Raw genomic sequence first — 22,634 nt, 5'->3', positions numbered from 1 at the left:
GATGGAAAAGAACTGGGGGGGGGGGGGGGGGGCGGCAAGGGGGAGAGTGCTGTGCAAAGCCAAGGAAAGAGCTGCATTTAAGAGATGCTGAACTTATTTTTTCCTGGAGAGTTTAGAGCAAGAGAAGGGCCTTGAAATCTCCGAGTCAACGCAGTCACTTCTTTGGGAAGGGAACCATCAGAAGAATGGGTATTTATGACATCACAGCCGTAAAGAACCCAGGAGGCAGGCCCAGCAGGCGCGATCAAGCATTCCTACCGACACAGTGGTGTCGGTCCCCTCTGGCTGGAAGCTCCAGGAGACTGAGGTCAACGTGCCGGTGGTATTAGTAGACTTGAACTTGCAAGTCAGCTTCCCTTGTGTCCCATTTGCCACGAAGATTTCTTTTGGGGTATATACCTCCAAGGCCGATGTGCCCGTGGTCACTGGAGAGAGAGGAGCAAGGAAAGCTTGAGTAGCATTTAGTATAAATATCATGCTGCATATGACAAAGATATGAGAAAGTTACTTGATATACACAGTTACAGAGATTATCTATCTATCAATCAGTCATCGCTCTCTCTCTCTGCTGCCATTGTGTAATATACATTTCTGGCAGAATATTTCACAGCCAGGTACTTCCCAGAAGCGGGATAAACTGCTGACGGTCTGGGATTTTGTTTTTGGTTTTTAGTAAGAAGATACTTTCACGAGTTCAGCTATTACCTCATGTTTATGTTTTGTTTTTCATTAATAGACTTTATTTCTTAGAGCAGTTTTAGGGTTACAGAAACACTGAGCATGAGAGGCGCCTGGGTGGCTCAGTCGGTGAAGCGGCCGACTTCGGCTCAGGTCATGATCTTGCGGTCCGTGAGTTCGAGCCCCGCGTCGGGCTCCGTGCTGACCGCTCAGAGCCTGGAGCCTGTTTCGGATTCTGTGTCTCCCTCTCTCTCTGCCCCTCCCCCGTTCATGCTCTGTCTCTCTCTGTCTCAAAAATAAATAAACGTTAAAAAAAGTTTAAAAAAAACAAACAAACACTGAGCATGAAGCAGAGAGTTCCAGTATATTCCTCCACCCCTACCCCCAGTTTCCCCTACTCATAACATCTTTCGTGAGTGTGGTATGTGTTACAATTGATGAGCCAATACTGTTACACTATTAACTAAAGCCCATCATTTATGGTACGGTTCACTGTGTGTTACACATTCCATGGGTTTTGACAAATGTACAATGACATGTATCCACTATTATAATAAAACACAGAATCCTTTTACCGTCCTAAACATCCCATGTTCCACCCATTCATTCCTCCCCCCTCCCCCTAAACCCCTGGCAACCACTGATTTTTTCCTGTATCTGTACGTTTGCCTTTTCCAGAACATTATAGAGGCGGAATCCTACAGCCTTTTCAGATTAGCTTTTATCACTTAGCGCTATTTACTTCAGTTTCCTCCTTGTCGTTTTATAGCATGACAGTTCATTTCTTTTGATTGCTGAGTAATATTCACGGTATGGATATTATCCATTCACCTCCTGAAGGACATCTTGGTTGCTTCCCTGGTGGTCTGTTTTTAATGATGTAGAGGCCATATATATATATATATATATATATATATATATATATATAAAAAGATGTATATATATATATATACACACACAAAAATATGTATATATATAAATATATATATTATATATAAATATAATATATAAATATAAATATATATTAAAAATATGTATATATAAATATATATTATATATAAATATAATATATAAATATAAATATATATTAAAAATATGTATATATAAATATATATATTATATATAAATATAAATATTAAAAATATGTATATATATGTGTGTGTGTGTGTGTATATATATACATATATATACGTATTTTTTTTTTTGCTTAAGTAGTTCTCACATTCACCTGTTAAATTTCAACTGCTACCACACTGAACTTCTCTCATCTGCCATTTAATTTTAACACAATTAAAACTATTCTAGGTAAGGTATCACTTCATTCAGAGCCGTGTGTATTATTTCACTGATCCTTTTCCTGTAAGGGATTTAAGGCAAAAAACATGCACAACATGCTGTTTTCGTTAATGAAATCCCATCTACCGTTACATCTCAGTGTAACCTGTGCTAGATAACTGTGAGTTCAAGAACCAGCTGACCACACCGGGCCACGTTTTCACTCTACCCCTTGAGTTTTATTCAGTCAGCCTAAGCCCAGAAATAGTAATTCAAATGTCTATCACTTGTAATACAAAAATAGCTCCTTTTTTTTTTTTTTCAAGATCTGTAATCAGAGGCAACTGAATTAATCAGAGTTTTAAGGATGGCTGCTAAAATAATCTTCACTTCAAAAAGACACTTTCCTGGATTAAGTGAAGGTCAGAAAGGAAATTCGTTAGCCTAAAAATGGACACAATTAAAGCTAATGGAGGAAATATTATCTTCCAAATAGGGTATTTTCTAAAGAAACGGTTTGGAAAGAATCCGTATCTGCAGTGTTCCAATTATTCTTAGAATGTAACAGATGAGCAGAATGAGGAGGGTTTACTGTCACCCAGGACTGATGATCACACTCAGTTTTTCTTCCTGAGGTCTTGCCCGAGACTCTAGGCCAGGCAGAAAAAGAGTACTCCCCCAGTTCTCCCAACCATCTTCCAAATGTTTATTCGCAGGACACAATGGGCACTTTGGCTATTCTTTTAAATAAACTGATAGCCATACTGTATCAATCAGACTTTTTTTCTGCTAAAGAAGGTGGATTATTATTATAGAGAACAATGGATTATTATTTGTGGCCCAAACCTCAAAACAAACCCTTCTTTCAAACAAGAAGCAAACAAAAGATGTTCCTTGCCTTTGTGGGTAGGCAGAAAACCAGCCCCAGGGCATCTGAGTTCAAAACGAGGGACAAAGCACAAGACCAGAAGATCTGACCAGCTTTTCCAGGAAGCAGTGTTGGCTTATAACCCTTATTTATGCTGCGTGATTTTGACTAGTTTTCTCCACAGTGGCAAGCGCTACAAGGAAAGCCAGTCTGCGAAGTCAATAAATAAGTCTCCTCAAGGGTTTTCTCAAGCCAGATCCCTGCCTCAAGGCCGGCCTGCAAAATCTGGTCGGTACCGGAGAGGTTCTTTAAAGATGTTTCAGTTGGGGCGCCTGGGTGGCGCAGTCGGTTAAGCGTCCGACTTCAGCCAGGTCACGATCTCGCGGTTCGTGAGTTCGAGCCCCCCGCGTCAGGCTCTGGGCTGATGGCTCGGAGCCTGGAGCCTGTTTCCGATTCTGTGTCTCCCTCTCTGTCTGCCCCTCCCCCGTTCATGCTCTGTCTCTCTCTGTCCCAAAAATAAAATAAAAAACGTTGAAAAAAAAAATAAAAAAAATAAAGATGTTTCAGTTTACAGTCACGGAATTTTGGCCGAAAAGACTAACCAAATCCCTAAAGTGGCTTTTAGACAATTGATCTGAGGCAGACTTAACTACACCAGAGCTGGTTAATATACAAGTGACTTAAAAAAAACAAAAAAAAAACAAAAACAAAAACCCTCACTCTTTGGCTCATTTGCACAGGCAGCTGTTTACAGCCAGGGCTATGGATTCCAACTCTGGCCAATCAGCTGTTCCAAAAGAACAAAATGGCTCCATGCACAGCTAGTTAGCATCCTCTGATCCCTGACTCTCTCTCTCTCTCTCTCTCTCTTTCCAGCTGTCCTAGTTCTTGGAGATCCCAACTAGTCATAAAATGAACTTCCCAAAGCCCTGGTCTCTTTGTTGATCTTCCCTGCTACAAAAATGTTACCCTCAGGCCTGTCCCAGCCCCCCATTCTCACATCCGACCCTCGGCCAGGGCTTCTCCACCTTAGCACTACTGACAACCGGGCTGGATTGTTCTCCACTCAGGGTCTGTTCTATGCATCGCAGGATGTTCAGCAGGGTCCCTGGCCTCTACCAGATGTCAGTGGAATCGTCTCCCCTTCCAGCTGTGGCAACCAAAAAGGTCCCCAGACATTGAAACATCCTCTCAGGGGCCAAGTGCCCGTGGCTGAGAACCAGTGCCCCAGACCCTACCAATACGAGCACCCGCTCCACAATCTCAAGCTTCTCTGCTCTCTGACGGCCTCCTCCTGTCTTTCCAGACCACTTCCTCCAACACTCTGCTGATCCTTCAGCCGCATCAGAACCTAAGATCTGTCACCCTCCCCCGCCCCCCCCCCCCCCCCCCCCCCAGAGGACCACTTCATACCCTTCTCTCTCGCCTGGACTCTCCGCTAAGGTCTGTGCTTCCTAGTTCACTGAGAAAACAAGCAAACCTGAAGGCAACTTCCTCGCGTCCCTCGCTCCCCGCAGCAGCGCCCCGTGCTCCGTGTTTCCTCTGCTACCGTGTCCGAAAGGTCTGCACCTCTCCTCGGGGCCGGTCCCTGCTCGGGGCACAGGACCCCATCTTCTCTGGCCTAACCAAGGATGTTAATCCAGCAATCCTCCCTCTTCCTCCTGAAGTTCTCACTCTCAACTGAGTTACTGCCACCGGCCAAAAAAATACCTATATTTATATCCCAGGTTTAGGGGGAAAAACATCTTGACCCTGCATCTCATTTGAAAGAACTGTCTATATTTACCGTGTGCAGTTTCTCTCCTCCCCTATTCTCTCCCTCTTTTTTTAAATTTTTTTTTTTTAACGTTTATTTATTTTTGGGACAGAGAGAGACAGAGCATGAACGGGGGAGGGGCAGAGAGAGAGGGAGACACAGAATCGGAAACAGGCTCCAGGCTCTGGGCCATCAGCCCAGAGCCCGACGCGGGGCTCGAACTCACGGACCGCGAGATCGTGACCTTCTCCCTTTTTTTTTAATTCTTTTAAGTTTATTTGAGAGAGAGAGAGAGACAGACAGAGAAAGAGTGCAAGCACGCATGGGGGAGGGGCAGAGAAAGAGGGAGAAAGGAGAATCCCAAGCAGGATGCGGGGCTCGATCTCACGAACTGTGAGGTCATGACTTGAGTTGAAATCAAGAGCTGGACGCTTAACCCACTGAGCCACCCAGCCACCCCCTCCCATATTTTCTTGAATAAACCCAATCCAGGCTTTTATCCCCAGTATTCCACTAAAACTATTTTTTTTTTTAATTTTTTTTAATGTTTATTTTTGAGAGAGACAGAGACAGGATGTGAGTGGGTTAGGGGCAGAGAGAGAGGGAGACAGAACCTGAAGCAGGCTCCAGGCTCCGAGCTGTCGGCACAGAGCCCGACGCGGGGCTCGAACTCACAAGCTATGAGATCAGGACCTGAGCTGAAGTCGGACGCTCAACCGACTGAGCCACCCAGGTGCCCCTAAAACTATTCTTGTCAAAGAATCTAATGGCCTCCATGTGGCTAAATCAACAGTGAATTCTCAAACTGACCTATTGCAACATCTGACACAGCCGATCCCTCCTAGCCTTGGAACACTTTTTCTTCCCATTTTAACTTCTGAAGCATCACTCTTTTGTTCTCTTATCTCACTGCCTGTTCCTTTCTAGTTCTCTGACCTCTGCATGTTGGAGAGTCCCAGATTCTCCCACTGACCTCTTATCTCTTAGGGACCTCATCTAGTTTCAAGGCTGTAAATATCACCTAAACGCTGATGATCCCTGTACACACACACACACACACACACCTATCAACGATTTCACTTGGATCTACCTGGCATCTCAAATTTAATATGACCAAATTGAATTCCCGATTCCCATCCTCAAACCCACCCTTCCACAGCCTATCCCATTTCTGTAAATGGCAATCCCAGCCTTCCAGTGGCTGAGGCCAAAACCCGGGAGTCCTTCTTGAGACCTCTTTCTCACATCCTTACCACCACGCTGTCACAAAACAGGTTTGTATCTACTTAGAAACATCTTCTCAAAAGTGATCTCTCACTGCCTCTCTCAGTGCTGCCATCTTGGTCCAAGCCACTCTCCTCTTTCACTTGGGATATTTCAGTGGCTTCCTAAACTGGTGTCTCTGCTCCTACCCTCACCCACTTAACCACAGCCAGCCCATGCTTTTTAAAATGCATTATCAGGGGGCACCTGGGTGGCTCAGTCGGTTAAGTGCCTGACTCTTGGTTTCGGCTCGGGTCACGATCCCATGGTTTGTGGGCTCGAGCCCCACATCAGGCTCCATGCCGACAGTGTGGAGCCTGCTTGGGATTCTCTCTCTCTCCCCCCCACCCTCTCTCTGCTCCTCCTCTGCTCGCTCTGTTTCTCTCTCTCAAAATAAACTGAAAAAAAATTGTAAACGCGTATCAGATCTTATTACTCCTCTGCTCCAAACACTCCAAACAGTCTCCACATTAGCCAGGATCAGGACAAAGTCCTCACAGGTCCACAAAGCCCGACCAGAGCTAACTCCTAGCCACTTCTCAGACCTCGCCTCCCACCCTCCTCCCTCAGACACGCTGCAGCAGCCACCCTGGTCATTTTGTAGCTCCTCTGCCCAGGATGGGGGCCCCCAAGGACAGAGAACGCTAAGGACAAAAACATGGAGGTATCCCAGGAAGTCACGATGCCAGGAGAGACAAGGGAAGAGCAAGCAGCGATGTGGCACCCTGAGTCAGGTGCTCCCCCGGCTGCTCTCGGAAGGAGTCTGGGGAGACACCCTTGCTTACGGTGCCTGTGGTCGCCAAGCACAGCACGGCGGTTTCTAACCAAATGCGATGAGCAAGATGGGATTGCCAGAGAAGCTCTCCTGTGTGGGGAAAACACAGGTTTCCCTCTCGGACTGCATTCCATGAGGCTCAAGCAAGGGATGAGTTCACTGGTTTCTTAAACAATTGGGAATGGTTTGCTTTGTCCAGGCCTTTTCTTTTCCCCTCCTAAGTCACTAGGAGTATTATGGCAATACACAGTAAAATTATTGTGGAATTCAGACGGGCCTGTCTTCACAGTCATAAAAGGGAGTTTTTAGGGACCAGTTAAAATGGCTGAAAATGCAAATGTAAAGTACCCTGAGATGCAGAGAAACCACTGCTCTAAACTCCATCAAGTCCATGCCACTGAGGACGGGAATCCGAGTCTGAACAGGACGTAAAATAGGGGTCTTTTAGGCCTGAGATTTACAGTTACAGTACACGGGCAAAAACTGCTGTGAAAAGTATCAAAGCTTTAATTCAAAAACTTGGATGGGGAAAAGTGTCCTGTTGAATCCCGGAAAAACCAATTGCCTCAGGAATAAAAAACACAGAAATGAAAGGAAATGAAATGGAAAGATTAAGTGATATGTAAACGTTTTTATATCCTGCCAACTTTGGACTCTGAGTTATATATTAACTTACACGTAAATTTCAAAAACGGTAACAGGCGCTGAGCTTACGACTTTCTTCCTGGGGAAGGAATCCTGACCTGCTAAGTTACACCAGCATCCAGAGGGCAAGAAGATGAACAAGAACAGTCCTTCTTGTAGGAGATCAATTCAAATGAAAAAAGCCTGAAAAATCGTTTGACAAGTAATCGAAGAGTTCGCAGAATCAACTCAACACGGGTCATTTGTTTCTACAGCAGTCAACTATGACACCTACAGCTTGGTTTTCTTCCATTTTGGATGGAGAACCAGAACAGTTTTGGGGGAAAATCCAAGTAAATACACAATACAAAATAACACCCATCACAACCCCAAAGGAAAAAAGCAAATTCAAAATCAAGAATAGTTTGGCCAGGAGTCTGTTTCCTGATGTGATCTGTTTCAATACCGTGAATTGTTGAAGAAATGCCATGTCAGTAATGCCTCCAAAAGTGCCAAATGGTCTTACTCCAAGTAAATTCAAACTCATACTATAAAATCATCTGAAATACACTGGAATAGCGTTATTACGGATGAATAAACACTCGCGGGGCCTAGATGGAGATCCCAAAACTTAACAAGTGAAACAATTCTTTGGCATATCACTTCTGGGTCCATTTGTAATACCCTGGTTTGTAAAAACCTTATCCTTTGAACAGCTCCCACCACAGTTTTCCTTGAAACTGAAAGAAGGCTTTTGTTTTGATTTTTTTTTTTGTTTTGTTTTGGAAACACTTTGATGTCACCAGAATATTCTCCTGCCTAGAAGAATACAATCAAGTAATTTATTTAAATAGATTTCTGGCCTATCTCACCGGTACACAGTGTTAACCTGATATCGTAATATCACCTAACCACAAGCATAAACATGACCTTTCAAAACATACTAAAAGGGAGAAATAAAAGGGCACTGAACACAACCGAGATGAGTGGCTCGGAGCGGAGGAAGGTAGACGGGGCAGGAGGAAACAAGGCACACACTACCGGTAATGTTTTATTTCCTAGGGTAGGCAGTGAGGGCATGGGAGCTCATTTTAACTGAGCTGTGTAAACTGTAGGCACACACACACACACACACACACACACACACACACTCTTTTGTATGTATTTTATTTTTCATAATAAAAACTGCTTTTCTTTTTAAAAGAAAGGAAGACATCAGTAAGGTGGTAAGAGCTTTACTTCTTCAATTCCAGAATGCTCCAGTGAAAGCATTCAGCACAGGATTCCCTCACAGTGTCAACTGTCACTCCTACAATCAGGCTGGATACCAAGAAGCCAACTGATGACGTGTGTCAGTTGGAAACAGCACAGGGGCCAGGCTGGAGGCCTCACATCCTCAGAACGGGACCACTCTGCAGCTGGAGCGGGCTCCTTTCTTCCTTGAGTCAGGGCTATCTATCTTGGACTCCCAAGGCTGGATAGCACAGAGTAAGGGGAGGCTACAAAAATATACTCTCTTCGATGAACCCTAACGATTAATAAATTCAGCTTTTCGCTTGTCAGGAACACACTCCTCTACTCCACGCTTTGTCTGTTGTCATGCTTTGGGCCTCAATCTAAAAGTGACATCCTTACAACGTGTGCCCCAAATCCCCACCCTGTGCTCCCTCACATCCTGCCTGCCCCTGCGAAGGCTCCCTCACACTCTACTGGAATGACCGGCTGTCTGGAACCAGGAGAGAGCAGGGGACTGTGTCCACCTTGTTCACCATCATATTCTCATCACCTCACAAATGCCTTTTGTCAACGCGTTCAACAAACGTTTGCTGGGAAATGGGGAGGAAGGAAGGAAAGGAAAGAAAAGAGAGAAAAAGAAAACATACCAACTAGACTCAGATAAGCTCAGCCATAAAAATTACACACTTGCTTCACAACAAATGCCTGTAGGATAATGCCCCAAACAAACAGTGTCTGCAAAGATGACTCAGGGCCAGGCTCAGATGCTGAATCTGTCTTGGACGAGGCTGAGCCAGGCTTCGAGAGACTCACCTTCCAATCTAGATGAGAGAATCCCAAAGGAGACTCATCTTTGGAAACGTTCAATAAGTAAAGTCTATGTACTTGAAGACCCTGAATGGCCAAAGCAATCTTGACAAAGAAAAACAGAAATGGAGGTATCACAATTCTAGACCTCAAGTTATATTACAAAGCTGTAGTAATCAAAACAGTATGGTGCTAGCACAAAAACAGACGCACAGATCAGTGGAACAGAAGAGAGAGCCCAGAAATAACCCACATTTATATGGTCAATTAATCTTCAACAAGGAGGCATGAATAAGCAACAGGAAAAAGTCTCTTCAACAAACGGTGTTGGAAAAACTGGACAGCAACACGCAAACTGGACAGAAACTGGGCACTTTCTTACACCATACACAAAAATAAACTCAAAATGGATTAAAGATGGGGCATCTGGGTGGCTCAGTCAGTTGAACATCTGACTTTGGCTCAGATCATGATCTCACAGCTCGTGAGTTTGAGCCCCGCGTCGGGCTCTGTGCTGACAGCTCAGAGCCTGGAGCCAGCTTCAGATTCTATGTCTCCCTCTCTCTCTGCCCCTAACCCACTTGCATCCTGTCTCTGTCTCTCTCAAAAATAAATAAACATTAAAAAAAATTAAGAAGTGGATTAAAGATGTAAATGTGAGACCTGAAACCATAAAAATCCTAGAAGAGAATATAGACAGTAATTTCTCTGACATCAGCTGTAACAATATCTTTCCAGATATGTCTCCTGAGGCAAGGTAAACAAAAGCAAAAATAAACTATTGGGACTACACCAAAATAAAAAGCTTCTGCACAGCAAAAGAAGCAACCATCATAACTAAAAGACAACCTACCGAATGGGAGAAGATACTGCAAATGACATACTGATAAAGGGTTAGTATCCAAAATATATATAAAGAGCTTATACAACTCAACCCTAAAAAAAAAAAAAAGCCACAAATAATCCAATTTAAAAATGGGCAGAAGACATGAACAGGCATTTCACCAAAGAAGACATCCAGATAGCCAAGAGACACATGGAAAGATGCTCCAACGTCATTTCATCATCAGGGAAATGCAAATCAAAACGACAATATGACATCGCCTCACACCTATTAGAATGGCTAAAATAAAAAACACAAACAACAAGTATCGGTGAGGATGTAGAGAAATAGGATCCCTTGTTCACTGTCGGTGGGAACGCAACCTGGGGCAGCCACCATGGAAGATAGTATGGAGGTTCCCCGGAAATTAAAAAAAGAACTACCCTAAGACCCAGTAATAGTACTACAGGGTAATTTACCCCCAACATACAAAAAGACTAATTCAAAGGGATACATGCTTCCCTATGTCATCTATTGCAGCATTATTTACAATAGCCAAATTATGGAAACAACCTAAGTGTCCATCAACAGACGAATGGATAAAGATGTAAATGGATAAAGATACATAATGGAATATTATTCAGCCATAAAAAAAAAGAATAAAATCTTGCCATTTGCAACAACATGGATGGATCTAGAGAGTATAAGGCTAAGTGAAATGAGATAGTCAGAGAAAGACAAATACCACACGATTTCACTCATATGTGGGAATTTAAGAAACAAATGAACAGAGGAAAAAAAGAGAGACAGACCAAGAAACAGACTCCTAACTATAGAGAATAAACTGATGGTTACCGGAGGGGAGGTGGGGGGGGAGGATGGGGTGATGGGGATTAAGGGCACACTTATCTTGATAAGCACTGAGTTATATATGGAACTGCTGAATCACCATATTGTACACCTGAAACTAATATAACACTGTATCTTAACTACACTGGAGTTAAAATTAAAAAAAAAACCTTTATCTTGAAAAAAATAATAATAAGGCTGTGTACTTTCACTAACACACAGAATTACTCAACTCCTCTCAGAGTCCATTCCTTCCACTAATGATCAATGTCCAGCTGGCCACATCTCTATCTTTAACCTTTTTTGCACCAACAAAGGTCTTTCTGTTTCTCAAATGAGAGACATTCAAAAGGTCCTGAATCGGGCCAGTCATTGAACTGATCATTTGACTCCTTAAAGCCCTGGGATTTCTTCTTTGCCCTCCTCTATGTATGCACTGTTCATCTTTCTTTCCTGTTACTGCTTTCCTTTCCTTCAATCAACGGTTCATTCTTTCAAACCACACTGGGACTCAGCCTCTGCCCTTAATGGACTGACAGTCTCATGGAGACAAATAAACAAGTATCTACAGTGCAGTGGCAGAGGCATGGTGCCTGGCCCCTGGGACGCAGAGACTTTACAGGACCAGGGCTTCCACTAAAGGACAAAGTGTCCAAACAGTCAAGCAGTCAACCCAAATGCCACAGTTGTAGTCAATCTGAGTTGTATCATCTACATCAAGTGTCCTAGCACTTCTCACTTCTTAGCAAACTGATGAAAGTAAGAAATCAGATCATTTTATTTCCGATAGATGATAGTGGACTAAAAGGCTTACCGTAAAGAGCATGTTGAAAGCCCTGGGGGGCACATGTTATAGATAAAAAAAAAAAAAAAACCCAAAAACAAACAAAACACTATCACATACTTTACACTTCTCATGTGCTAAAATATACTTCTCTTTCTAGTCAAGCAAAAGACCACGGTACCTTACATGTATCTTTCCGAGCTCTCAAATCTTATCAGAAGGTCTACCATATGTCAGAAGATATCTGGACTGAAATTTAATCCAAACCAAAAAAACCCACAAAATACAAAATATTAGCGCCAACAACAGAACATGAGATTGGAAAGAATGTGACTGTGGTCAAGGGCAAGAAGGGTATTCCTCACCTCCAAAATAAGGTAAAAGGGTGCAATGGAAAAACACCACTTACTGAGTGCTTATTACGGGTAAAGCATTACTAAACTAAGGAACATGTATTCTTTTTCAACAACACTGTTGGGTGTTATCTATTGGATGGAAACTCAAGAGAGGCTAAAGAACTTGCCCAAGTCACTTACTCAGCAGATATGGAGCCAAAAGTTGAATCCAGGATGTTCTGACCCCAAAGCCTAGCTCTTTCCGCGACGCTGATTCTCAAGCTTTAAATGAATCTTTTATTCAAACAAAATATGGGTTCTTCTGGGGAACCGAGTATGTAACGGAGAAAGAGGTAGTTTTCACATACAAGTCGGATAAGAAGTATTCAAAACTTACAATTTAAGTCCAAGAACTGCAGCACAGTACAATGGTTCTCGACCTTGGCTGCACACTGGAATCACCTAAGAGCTTTAAAAAATACTGATGCCATTGGGGCGCCTGGGTGGCTCAGTCGGTTAAGTGTCCGACTTCGGCTCAGGTCACCGTGAGTTCGAGCCCCGCGTCGGGCTCTGTGCTGACCGCTCAGAGCCTGGAGCCTGTTTCAGATTCTGTGTCTCCCTCTCTCTCTCTGACCCTCCCCCATTCATGCTCTATCTCTCTCTGTCTCAAAAATAAATAAACGTTAAAAAAAATAAAAAATACTGATGCCTGGGGCACCTGGGTGGCTCAGTGGGTTAAGCATCTGACTCTTGATTTTGGCTCAGGTCATGATCTCACAGTCCATGGGAACCAAGCCCCATGTTGGGATCTGTGCCGACAGCTCGGGGCGTGCTTGGGATTCTCTCTCTCCCTCTCTCTGCCCCTCCCCTGCTCGTGCTTTCTCTCCCTCAAAATAAATAAATAAAACATTTAAAAAAACAGTAGCTGTAAAAAATACCGATGCCTACTGAAACTACTCTGCGTGATACCGTAATGATGGGTACATGTCATTATGCATTTGTACAACTTGGAGAGTACACCCTATTGTAAATCATCGACTTCAGGTGGTTCAGATGTATCACTGTAGGTTCATCAACTGTAACAAATGCACAGCTCTGGTGGGGATGTTGGTAACGAGGGAGGCTATGCATGCCTGGGAGAAAATGGCACAGGGATATATAACCTTTCTCTCAATTTTGCTGTGAAAAATAAAGTCTATTAAAAACAAATATTGGGGCGCCTGGGTGGCTCAGTCGGTTGAGCGTCCGACTTTGGCTCAGGTCATGATCTCACGGTTCGTGGGTTCGAGCCCCGCGTCGGGCTCTGTGCTGACGGCTCAGAATCTGGAAGCCTGCTTTGGATTCTGTGTCTCCCTCTCTCTCTGCCCCTCCCCCGCCTGTGTGCTGTCTCTCTCTCTCTCAAAAATGAATAAGTATAAAACAAAAACAAAAACAAACATTGATGTCTGAGTCCCACCCCTAGCCCCAGGGACTCTGGTTTAATTGGCATGGGGCATGGCCTGGGCACCAAGACTTTTAAAAGACCCCTAGGTGATTCTAAATTTGTAACCACTATCTTTTGGACCAGTGAGATATGGGGCTGTACATATGGTACTATAATACAGTGAGACGGGCCCGAAGCATAAGGGCCAAGCCTTACCTGGCATTTGGCTGAGTGTAGGTGCAGTATTTCACTTGTAAAATGTATTATTAGTACACATGCAGAGACCTGAATTTTTTACGAGACTAAGGCAGTGATTGACTACCTTCTTAACCACACACTGGCAAGTTTAAACGTATACACAGAAATTACAAAAATCTGCTTCATTCTGAAGAATGCGTTAGCTGCTGGAATCGACACGGCAGTGCTCTCACAGTCCTCAAATTATGCCTATAACTTCATATCTGTGTATGTCGCTCTTTATTATTATTTTCACTGTTAAAAATAAACTTTAGGAAAAAAACGTACATCCAACATTGGGAAGCTCTGAAAACACAGCTGCCAGACCCCCGCCCCCGGGAATCTACTGAAGAGAGCCTGGAAACTACCGTTCTGCTCGGTTTTTGAGAAGTTCAGGTTTACCGCAGGGGAGTAAAGCCACAGTCTGCTACTGCCGCAGCCTACAGCCGGACAGACTAACCGCACGTTAGCCGCACGGGAGAAGTGGATCCCATGGAGAAGGAAATGGTTCACCCCGGTTAGAGCTACGGGTGCTCTCAGCTTGGTCTCCTCCCTGCATATTCTTTGGGCACGTTCTTAATTAAACGCAAATTTACCCATGCCAATTTCTGAGATTTAAAACCCGGTTTAAAAGTTGCCCCGTTGCTTCACGAAGCCCCTGGTCCTCAGCACGGAGCACTAGACTTTTCAAAGTAACATCCCCCCCCCGCCCTTCCTGCTTTACATCGGTGAAGGCCAATGGATAGGCTGGTACCAGCTTGCTCTCACTTCCCTCACCAGGTCGCGCAGACGGCACACCTCTGGGCAACAGAGGCCCATCTCTAAAATCCTGCAGACTCTCCAAACTCCACCTAAACTTGACTTCTGTAAGACCCTCCCTGATCTGACTACCTCTTCTGCCCCAATACTCGGTATTTCTCGTACATCTCTCTGTGGCTACTGATTACTGAAGCAGCACCTTCAGGCGAGAGCCCAGGTCTTTTTTTTGGTGCAGCAATCATCTCGAGCACCCCCCACCCCGACACTCAAGACTCCTTGAGGGGTGGAGTTACATCTTACTTGGCCTTTGTGGGCCAACGCACAGGATACCTCCGGGTGGTCACAAAGCTCTCAAAGAACACTTAAGGAGGAAACAAGCTGATTAATGGCTGAATTTTTAGGATTCCTGTAATGTGAAGTTATCGTTAATGAAACATATAAGCACTTTTCTCTGGCTGAAGTAAATCAAAGAAACCAACTTGCCCTTTGGCGGATACCTAACCTCAGGCAACAAGATTAATCAGCACCATTTTGTCACCGCCATCGAGAGTTCAAAGTATGGATGCTCATCCTTGGACAGAACGTAAAATATGAGAACTGAAAAAACATTTGCTTCTTGTTGAGATGCAGGCTTTGTTAGAATAAAACGATAACAACAAAAAAATTTAAAAAATTGTTTCAATGTTTATTTTTGAGAGAGAGAGAGAGAGACATACAGAGTGTGAGTGGGGGAGGGTCAGAAAGAGAGGGAGATACAGAATCCAAAGCAGGCTCCGGGCTCTGAGACATCAGCACAGAGCCCGACGCGGGGCTAGAACTCACAAACTGTGAGATCATGACCCGAGCCAAAGTCGGACGCTCAACCGACCGAGTCACCCAGGTGCCCCATAATTTTAAAGATAATAATAAAAAAGGATTAGTATCAATTAAACAACTCATTTCCTGAATAGCAAATAAGGGCTGGCTCGTTCTGTGAGGGATGCAGTCTCATGAGACACCCCGCGTGAACACACGCACATCGCGAATGCACGCAACAAACAGCAAGTGCCAACAGTGTGCGGGGTCCGGGCACGATGCAGGAAGCAGGAAAGAGCCCTCCAAACGGGGACCACAGGCTACCCAGTCTGTACTTTACTTCTTGTTTATTGCACCTTACTCTCCCTAAAAAAGTTCCTTACAAAAACATCTCCTTAAAGTAGCAAACAGACTATATGTAGTTGAAGTTTGAAAAATGAAGAGGTGAGGCAGCATTTCATGGAAAATGCACTTGCAATTTATCTGGAATGCTGAAAAGAGCCAAGATAGATGGATAGAAGGGCGTTTCGCAGAGAGAGAAAAACAGGATGATGTTTACAAATGAACTGTGTAGGTTAACTTGGCTGGAGTAGAAGAAAGCTTTAAGGTTCAAAAGGCAGGCTGAGAAGCTGGAACTTGATCCTGGGGGAAGGGGGCACCATTGAGTATATTCGAGAAGGATGATACGGTAAAAGTGGACTTTTCGGTGGAGACATGAAAAACACAGAAAAGAGGCGGGAAAGAAGAGACATTCAGAAGATTCTCTCCCTGCGAAGGATTTTTGTTTGTTTCATTTCTGCCCCCACCACTGGACAAAACAGAAAAACTTCCAGGCATGACTCTTGTCTAAATCTTTCATAAGTAACAATGCTACTACGGACCAAATTATTCTTACGTATATAACCCTAGGAAGTGAGTGTAGATACGTGAGGAATATTTTTTAAAAAATAAGTAGTACAGGGGTGCCTGGGTGGCTCAGTCAGTTAAGGGTGTGGCTCTTGATCTCAGCTCACGTCATGATCTCACAGTCCAGGGGGGCTGTTCCAGGGGAATCAAGCCCCCCGTCGGGCTCCGTGCTGACAATGTGGAGCCTGCTTGGGATTCTCTCCCTGTCTCTACCCCTCCCCACTCGAGCTCAGCCACTCTCTCTCAAAATAAATAAACTTAAAACATTTTTTAACTAAGTAATACATATATCTAGTTTCTTTGAAATAATTAATAATTCTACATGATTACGTTTGTCATATGGCTCCCACAAGCTCCTTTTAACACTACAACCATTTTGATGGAAATATTGCTAAAATGTATTGTTTTTTTCTGCCTTCCTAAAAAGATAATACGAGGAGTGAAGGTTTGCAGAGAAACAGCGTTTACATAGTTTCAAAGTATTCCTCCCCAAGACAGTTATTAAATACAAAAGGAAAAAAATTGTTACATTACAGCACAGAAACATGGTAGACATCATCTCCACTGAGGATCAAAGGGGGCGTCATCAGGGGAGCTGGGTGGCTCAGTCAGTTACGTGTCCGACTTCGGTTCAGGTCATGACCTCACGGTCCGTGGGTTCGAGCCCCGCGTCGGGCTCTGTGCTGACCGCTCAGAGCCTGGAGCCTGTTTCCGATTCTGTGTCTCCCTCTCTCTCTGCCCCTCCCCTGTTCATGCTTTGTCTCTCTCAAAAATAAATAAACGTTAAAAAAAAAAAATTTAAAGGGGACGTCATTAGTAACGGAGCAAACTGGTAAGACATGCCTCCCTATCACATGCACCGAGAACAGCACGTCACTTCTGTGGTACTCCTGACAAATGAGTGTGACCGGAACCATCAGACAAACCTGACGGAGGGACATTCTACTATGTAAGTGGCCCTTATTCTTAAAACATGTTAATGTAAACTCAAGAAGAGAAAGAAAAAAGATTCAGGCAGTAATGCAAACTGAAGGCAACAGAAGGGCCCGGGACAGCTCAAAGAAACTCCCACAATGGACATTATTGGGACGGCTGGCAACATCTGAATGACACAGTAACTGTACCGCCTCAACATTAATTTCCTGATTTTGATAATTACACTGTGGTTACGTAAGATAATGCGCCTAGTCTTCAGGAAACATTCAAGTACTTAAAGAAACATTAAAGTACTTAAAGATAACGGGAGGGCATATATGCACTCGCGCGCGCACAAAAGTATTTAAGAATAAAAGATCAGGGGCGCCTGGGTGGCTCAGTCCATTAAGTGTCCTATTCGTGATGTCAGCTCAGGTCATGATCTCAAGGTTTGTGAGATCGAGCCCCAAGTTGGGCTCTACGCTGACAGCACGGAGCCTACTCAGAATTCTCTCTCTCTCTCTCTCTGCCCCTCTCCTGCTTGTGTAGGCTCTCTCTCTCTCTCTCTCTCAAAATAAATAAAATTAAAAAAAAAATAAAGAATCAGCACTTCTGCAGCTTTCCTATAGTTGAAAAACACACACATGAGGGAGAGGGAGAAGGATTAAGGAAATATAGTAAAATGTTAACATTTGAGAAATCTGGGTGAAGGGTAAATGCTATTTATTTATTTATTTATTTATTTATTTATTTATTTTTTTGCAATTCTCTTGTAAGTCTGAAATTACATCAAAATAAAAATGGACAAGAAATAATGTATTTTGTTTAACTGGGGGTTTTGTTTTTGTTTTTGTTTTGCAATTTGGTAACAGGACCTGTATGCACATCAGGAACATAATAAAATTGAGTGATGCCCATTGGGGCCCCTCGGATACGTGAGGCTATTTGCCCCAATCTAGAGGTGCCCAGCATCATTATTTTTGAACTTTGATAAATGCTTTTAATTTTCTTCCTATCTGCTGCATCCCCATCACCAGTGCCAACTGCAGCTTGCCTCCAGCAGCCCCTACTGTGCCTGCTAATTGCTCTAATCTATTACGGGCTTGGAAAAGCTCACCTAGTTCACGTTCACTTTACAGATGACACAATTCTAGCCCAGAGAGGCTAAGTCACTGATAGAAGGTATCCACATTATCAAGAACAGAAGGATCTGAACAACTCTTTTGCTCTTTTTGTGACATCATGCTGGTCTGATGAGGGTATAAAATAACAGAAAGTAGTTTATTTATGAAGAAGCATATTATGAGTAAAGTACAAGAACCCAAAGGAGCAGACTTTGTCATATTAATCTTTGCTGTTCACTGGAGGTTTTTTTGCTTACTTTTTTTTTTTTTTAACGTTTATTTATTTTTGAGACAGAGAGACAGAGCATGAACAGGGGAGGATCAGAGAGAGAGGGAGACACAGAACTGGAAGCAGGCTCCAGGCTCTGACCATCAGCCCAGAGCCCGACACGGGGCTCGAACTCACGGTCCGTGAGATCGTGACCTGAGCTGAAGTCGGACGCTCAACCGACTGAGCCACCCAGGCACCCCTTTCCTTTTTTTTTTTTTTTAAAGCGACCTTCCGTTTCTTTCTTTTTTGTCGTCGTTGTTAATTTATTTATTTTTGAGAGAGCCGGGGAGGGGCAGAGAGAAAGAATCCCAAGCAGGCTCTGCACCGTCAACACAGACCTCCACCCCACAAACCGTGAGATTATGACCTGAGCTGAAGTCAGATGCTCAACCGGCTGAGCCACCTCGGTGCCCCCTTTTGCTTACTTCCAAGTAGCTAGATTAGCCTCCGCGGATTAGGAAAGTGTTGGCGTTGGTGTATTTTAAGATTTCCCCCCAAGCTTCCTCTTTCTTTAAAAAAGAAACCCACATGTCTCATAATCTCCAGACATTTTACAGCTTGCAGAGTGCCTGGCTGAACTGCCCGAGGTTCAGATTGTTACTCACTTAGATTTATATACGTGAGACACAACAATGCGGCCAAGCAGCAAAAGGAGGGCGCATGCCATTAAGTCATCTGGAACCGAATATAGTTTAAAATGTACAACACGGTAAAATGTAAGGCACAACTGGAGTGCCTTATTCCTCCAAAAGTATTTTTCCAGATGTTTTCAGATAACGGAGAGCATCTTCTGCCTCCTGACTTACTACGAACATTTAATGGGATGAAATCTCTGGAAACAATTCTTTGGAGTCATTCTCCCCAGAGGAATGGCATTTACTCAGAGGCTTCTGGATGGCAAGAATCGCTTAGAACAGAAAAGCCTGCCAAATGGTAGAAACTGCCATTTTGAGGAGGCTGATATGAAATCACTTTTCAAGCCCCAGGATATCTGAAAAAAGTTACAAATCCAAATGTTTATGTATGGGGGAACTGTTTAAATAAATTTGGCATATCTATAAAAGTAAATATATCATGAGAAAGAACGAGGAAGTCCATTAGCGTCGATATGAAATGATCTCCGAGGCATATTCGATGAAAAAAAAAAATTCAACGAAAAAAATACAAAAATTCACTCAAAATGGACCACAGACTTAAATGTGGTCTGAAAACTGTAGAACTCTTAGAAGAAAGCGTAGTAAATCTCCGCGATCTCGGATTAGGTAATGGTTTCTTAGATGTGACACCAAAAGCACACGCGACAAAAGAAAAAATAGAAAAACTGGACTTAAATCAAAATTAAATTTTTTGTGCCTCACAGAACACCATCAAGAAAGTCCACCCACAGCACGGGAGAAACTGTTTGCAAATTGTATATCTGAGAAGGGGCTTGGAACCAAACATACAAAGGACCTTCAAACTCAACAACAAAAAAAGACAAACCAATTAAAAAATGGGCAAAGGACTGGAATAGATATTTCTCCCCCCAAAAACCCCAAACAAACAACCCAATAAGCCAATAAGAAGATGCTGAAACATCATTAATCACGAGAGAAATGCAAATGAAAACGACAATGAGATGCCACTTCACCCCTGTTGGGATAACTATCATCAAAAAGACAGTAACAAGTATTGGTGAGGATGAGGAGAAATTAAACCTCTCTGCGTTGCTGGTGGGAACATAAAATGGTGCAGCCCTTTGGAAAACAGTTTGGCAGTTCGAGTTGCTCCAACTTACCGATCCTACTCCTAAGTGTACATCCAAGAGAACTGAAAACACGCTCGTCAACTGGCGAACAGGTCAACAAAGTCCGGTACAATATTTTTCAGGCATAAAAAGAAACAAAATATCGATATAGGCAAAGGATGTACCTGGAAAACATCAGGCTAAGGAAAACTAGACGCACTGTGATTCTATTTACAAGAAATCTCCAAAAGAGGCAAGCCCACAGAGACAGACAAGTAGATTAGAGGGGGTTGCAGGCAGAGAGGAACGGGGAGTGACCACTAAGGGGTACAGGGCTTCTTCATGGGGTGATGGAAGTGTTCCGAAATTAGGTAGCAATGATGGCTGCACTACTCTGTGAATATACCAAAACCCACCGAATTTTACACTTTAAGGGGGTGAATTTTATACTAGGTGGATTATATCCCAATAAAGCTGCTGCTTAAAAAAACAAGTTGTTGAACAGCGGGTAGGGGATGTTACCAATTTACAGATCTGCTCAGGTCTCAATAAAATGTCTTTGGAAAGATACACAGGAAACTAACATTGGCCTCCTCAGCAAGGACTCCGAAGACAGAGAAAGATTTCTTACTGTGGACAGTACTCTCTTTTTAAACTTCTGAACTATGTCCATTTTTTTTTTTTTATTAGAGGTGAACTGAAATTAGAAAATGTTTTTAATAGACTAGTCCCTTCCGCCAGTTTAACAATGCAAAGCTCTGTGCAACAATATACTCAGCGACAGCAGAGGGTATGAAGGCCAAAATTAGCTGGAAGTAACAGAAAAATTAGCGGTTTTCTATACTGTTTAATTCCGGTTCCATTAACTTTTCCTCATTGGTCTTCTCTTTGTATCTCAGTGGCTCTCTGATGAACACATTTTCTGTGCCTCTTTTATTTGGAGACCCAAACTGAACAAATATTTCCTATAAGGGATCAAATTTCCAAACTTAGGAAAAAAAAAATCTATTTGAAAAATTTTAAAACCTTCTTCTACCAGATGTTATATTTTAGAGGAAGATAAGAATAATAAATGACCCTTAGGAGAAAGCCAAAACCAGCTTAGAAACACTACTTCCTGCATGCTTTCCTCCAAATTCCCATCCAATTGGATTAAAACTACCCTATGAAAGCCATTCTTGGGGGGCCTGGGTGGATCAGTCGGTCAAGTCTCTGATTTCAGCTCAGGTCATGATCTCGTGGTTTGTGAGTTCGAGCCCCGCGTTGGGCTCTGTGCTGACAGCTCAGAGCCTGAAGCGTGCTTCGGATTCTACGTCTCCCTCTCTCTCTGCCCCTCTCCTGCTCATGCCCTCTCTCTCTCTCTCTCAAAAATAAACATGAAAAAAAATTTAAAAAGAAAGAAAGAAAGAAAGAAGAAAGCCATCTTCTATTTTTCACTCATAGCACCAGTCCAGAAATAGGCTTCCAAAACAAGCCACCGAACCCCAGCTCTACTCACACCTGGGGCAGAAGGAAATAGCCCCACTGGGTAAAGTTCTCCCTTCCATTCAATTCCGCACCATCTGGCTAGCTGCTTTCACTTGGGAGAGCTCTGTACCACTGATGGAATTTGATGTACTGCATTCTCTACCCTCTTCTGTTACTATGTCAGGGCTACCCACCCCTCGCTGAGGCAAACAGGGGCAGCTGGTCTACAAGGCTATGTGGACGCACCAATACAACCTAACTCCCCAGCGGCCCCCCCCCCACTCCTCCCAAGGCTGGCTCCAGGCTACCATCCCGCCAGTTGATCACTCTCCCCATGTCACTCCCGCTCCTTCCTACGTTTCTGCCACACTGAACTCCTAGCCCATTCCCCAACACAATACAGTCCTTAACACGCTCCTCTCTCCCGCTCACTCACACCGAGCCAATGCCTACTTTTCCTTCAAGGCAACTCTAAGACAATCACATCTGTCACTTGGTTCTGACTGTGGCTATTTTCCCTGAAGCTTAAATGCACTTCTGCAGAAGAGGCATAAAGCTATACAAATTTGCATCTTTCATCAATTCTAAGATGCCACTGATGGTTAAGACCCATTATTTCACGTGCCAGTGGGAACTGAATAATGCTGGTTCTGACTCACCATCAACTGTAAGGCATATCCCAGTGTCACAGATATTAAAACATGAGAAACTGTCTCAAAATTAAAGATCTGCAGTAAACCACAAATCTGCAAGGTAAAGATGTCGTCTTCCGACTATTTACCCGTAACATGTCTCCTGATAACTGTTTCCCAGTCTCTCCCAGGCCTCTGGCATCTAAAAGTCTGCATTTTACTCCCATTTGATCCTACTCCCCAACAGTTAACCCAGAACCTAAAACTTAAGATGCGCACAGTAAAACAGGAGTCCCATTTATTAAA

The 22,634-nt window shown here is 43.5% G+C and overlaps 1 protein-coding gene across 1 annotated transcript in view; it reads right to left on the bottom strand.

Annotated features, from left to right (window-relative positions):
- MPZL1 (myelin protein zero like 1) overlaps positions 1-22,634 on the bottom strand; it is a 67,140-nt gene that overhangs the window by 22,765 nt on the left and 21,741 nt on the right. Inside the window, exon 2 of the mRNA XM_047840216.1 lies at positions 259-425. Within this exon, the coding sequence (XP_047696172.1) occupies positions 259-425 (167 nt within the window). The remainder of the gene's footprint in view (positions 1-258; positions 426-22,634) is intronic.

Source organism: Prionailurus viverrinus, chromosome F1 (genome assembly GCF_022837055.1).
Source record: "Prionailurus viverrinus isolate Anna chromosome F1, UM_Priviv_1.0, whole genome shotgun sequence".
NCBI lineage: Eukaryota > Metazoa > Chordata > Mammalia > Carnivora > Felidae > Prionailurus > Prionailurus viverrinus.
The sequence above is the reverse complement of the archived record's forward strand: the minus strand, read 5'-3'. Positions and strand labels throughout refer to the sequence as shown.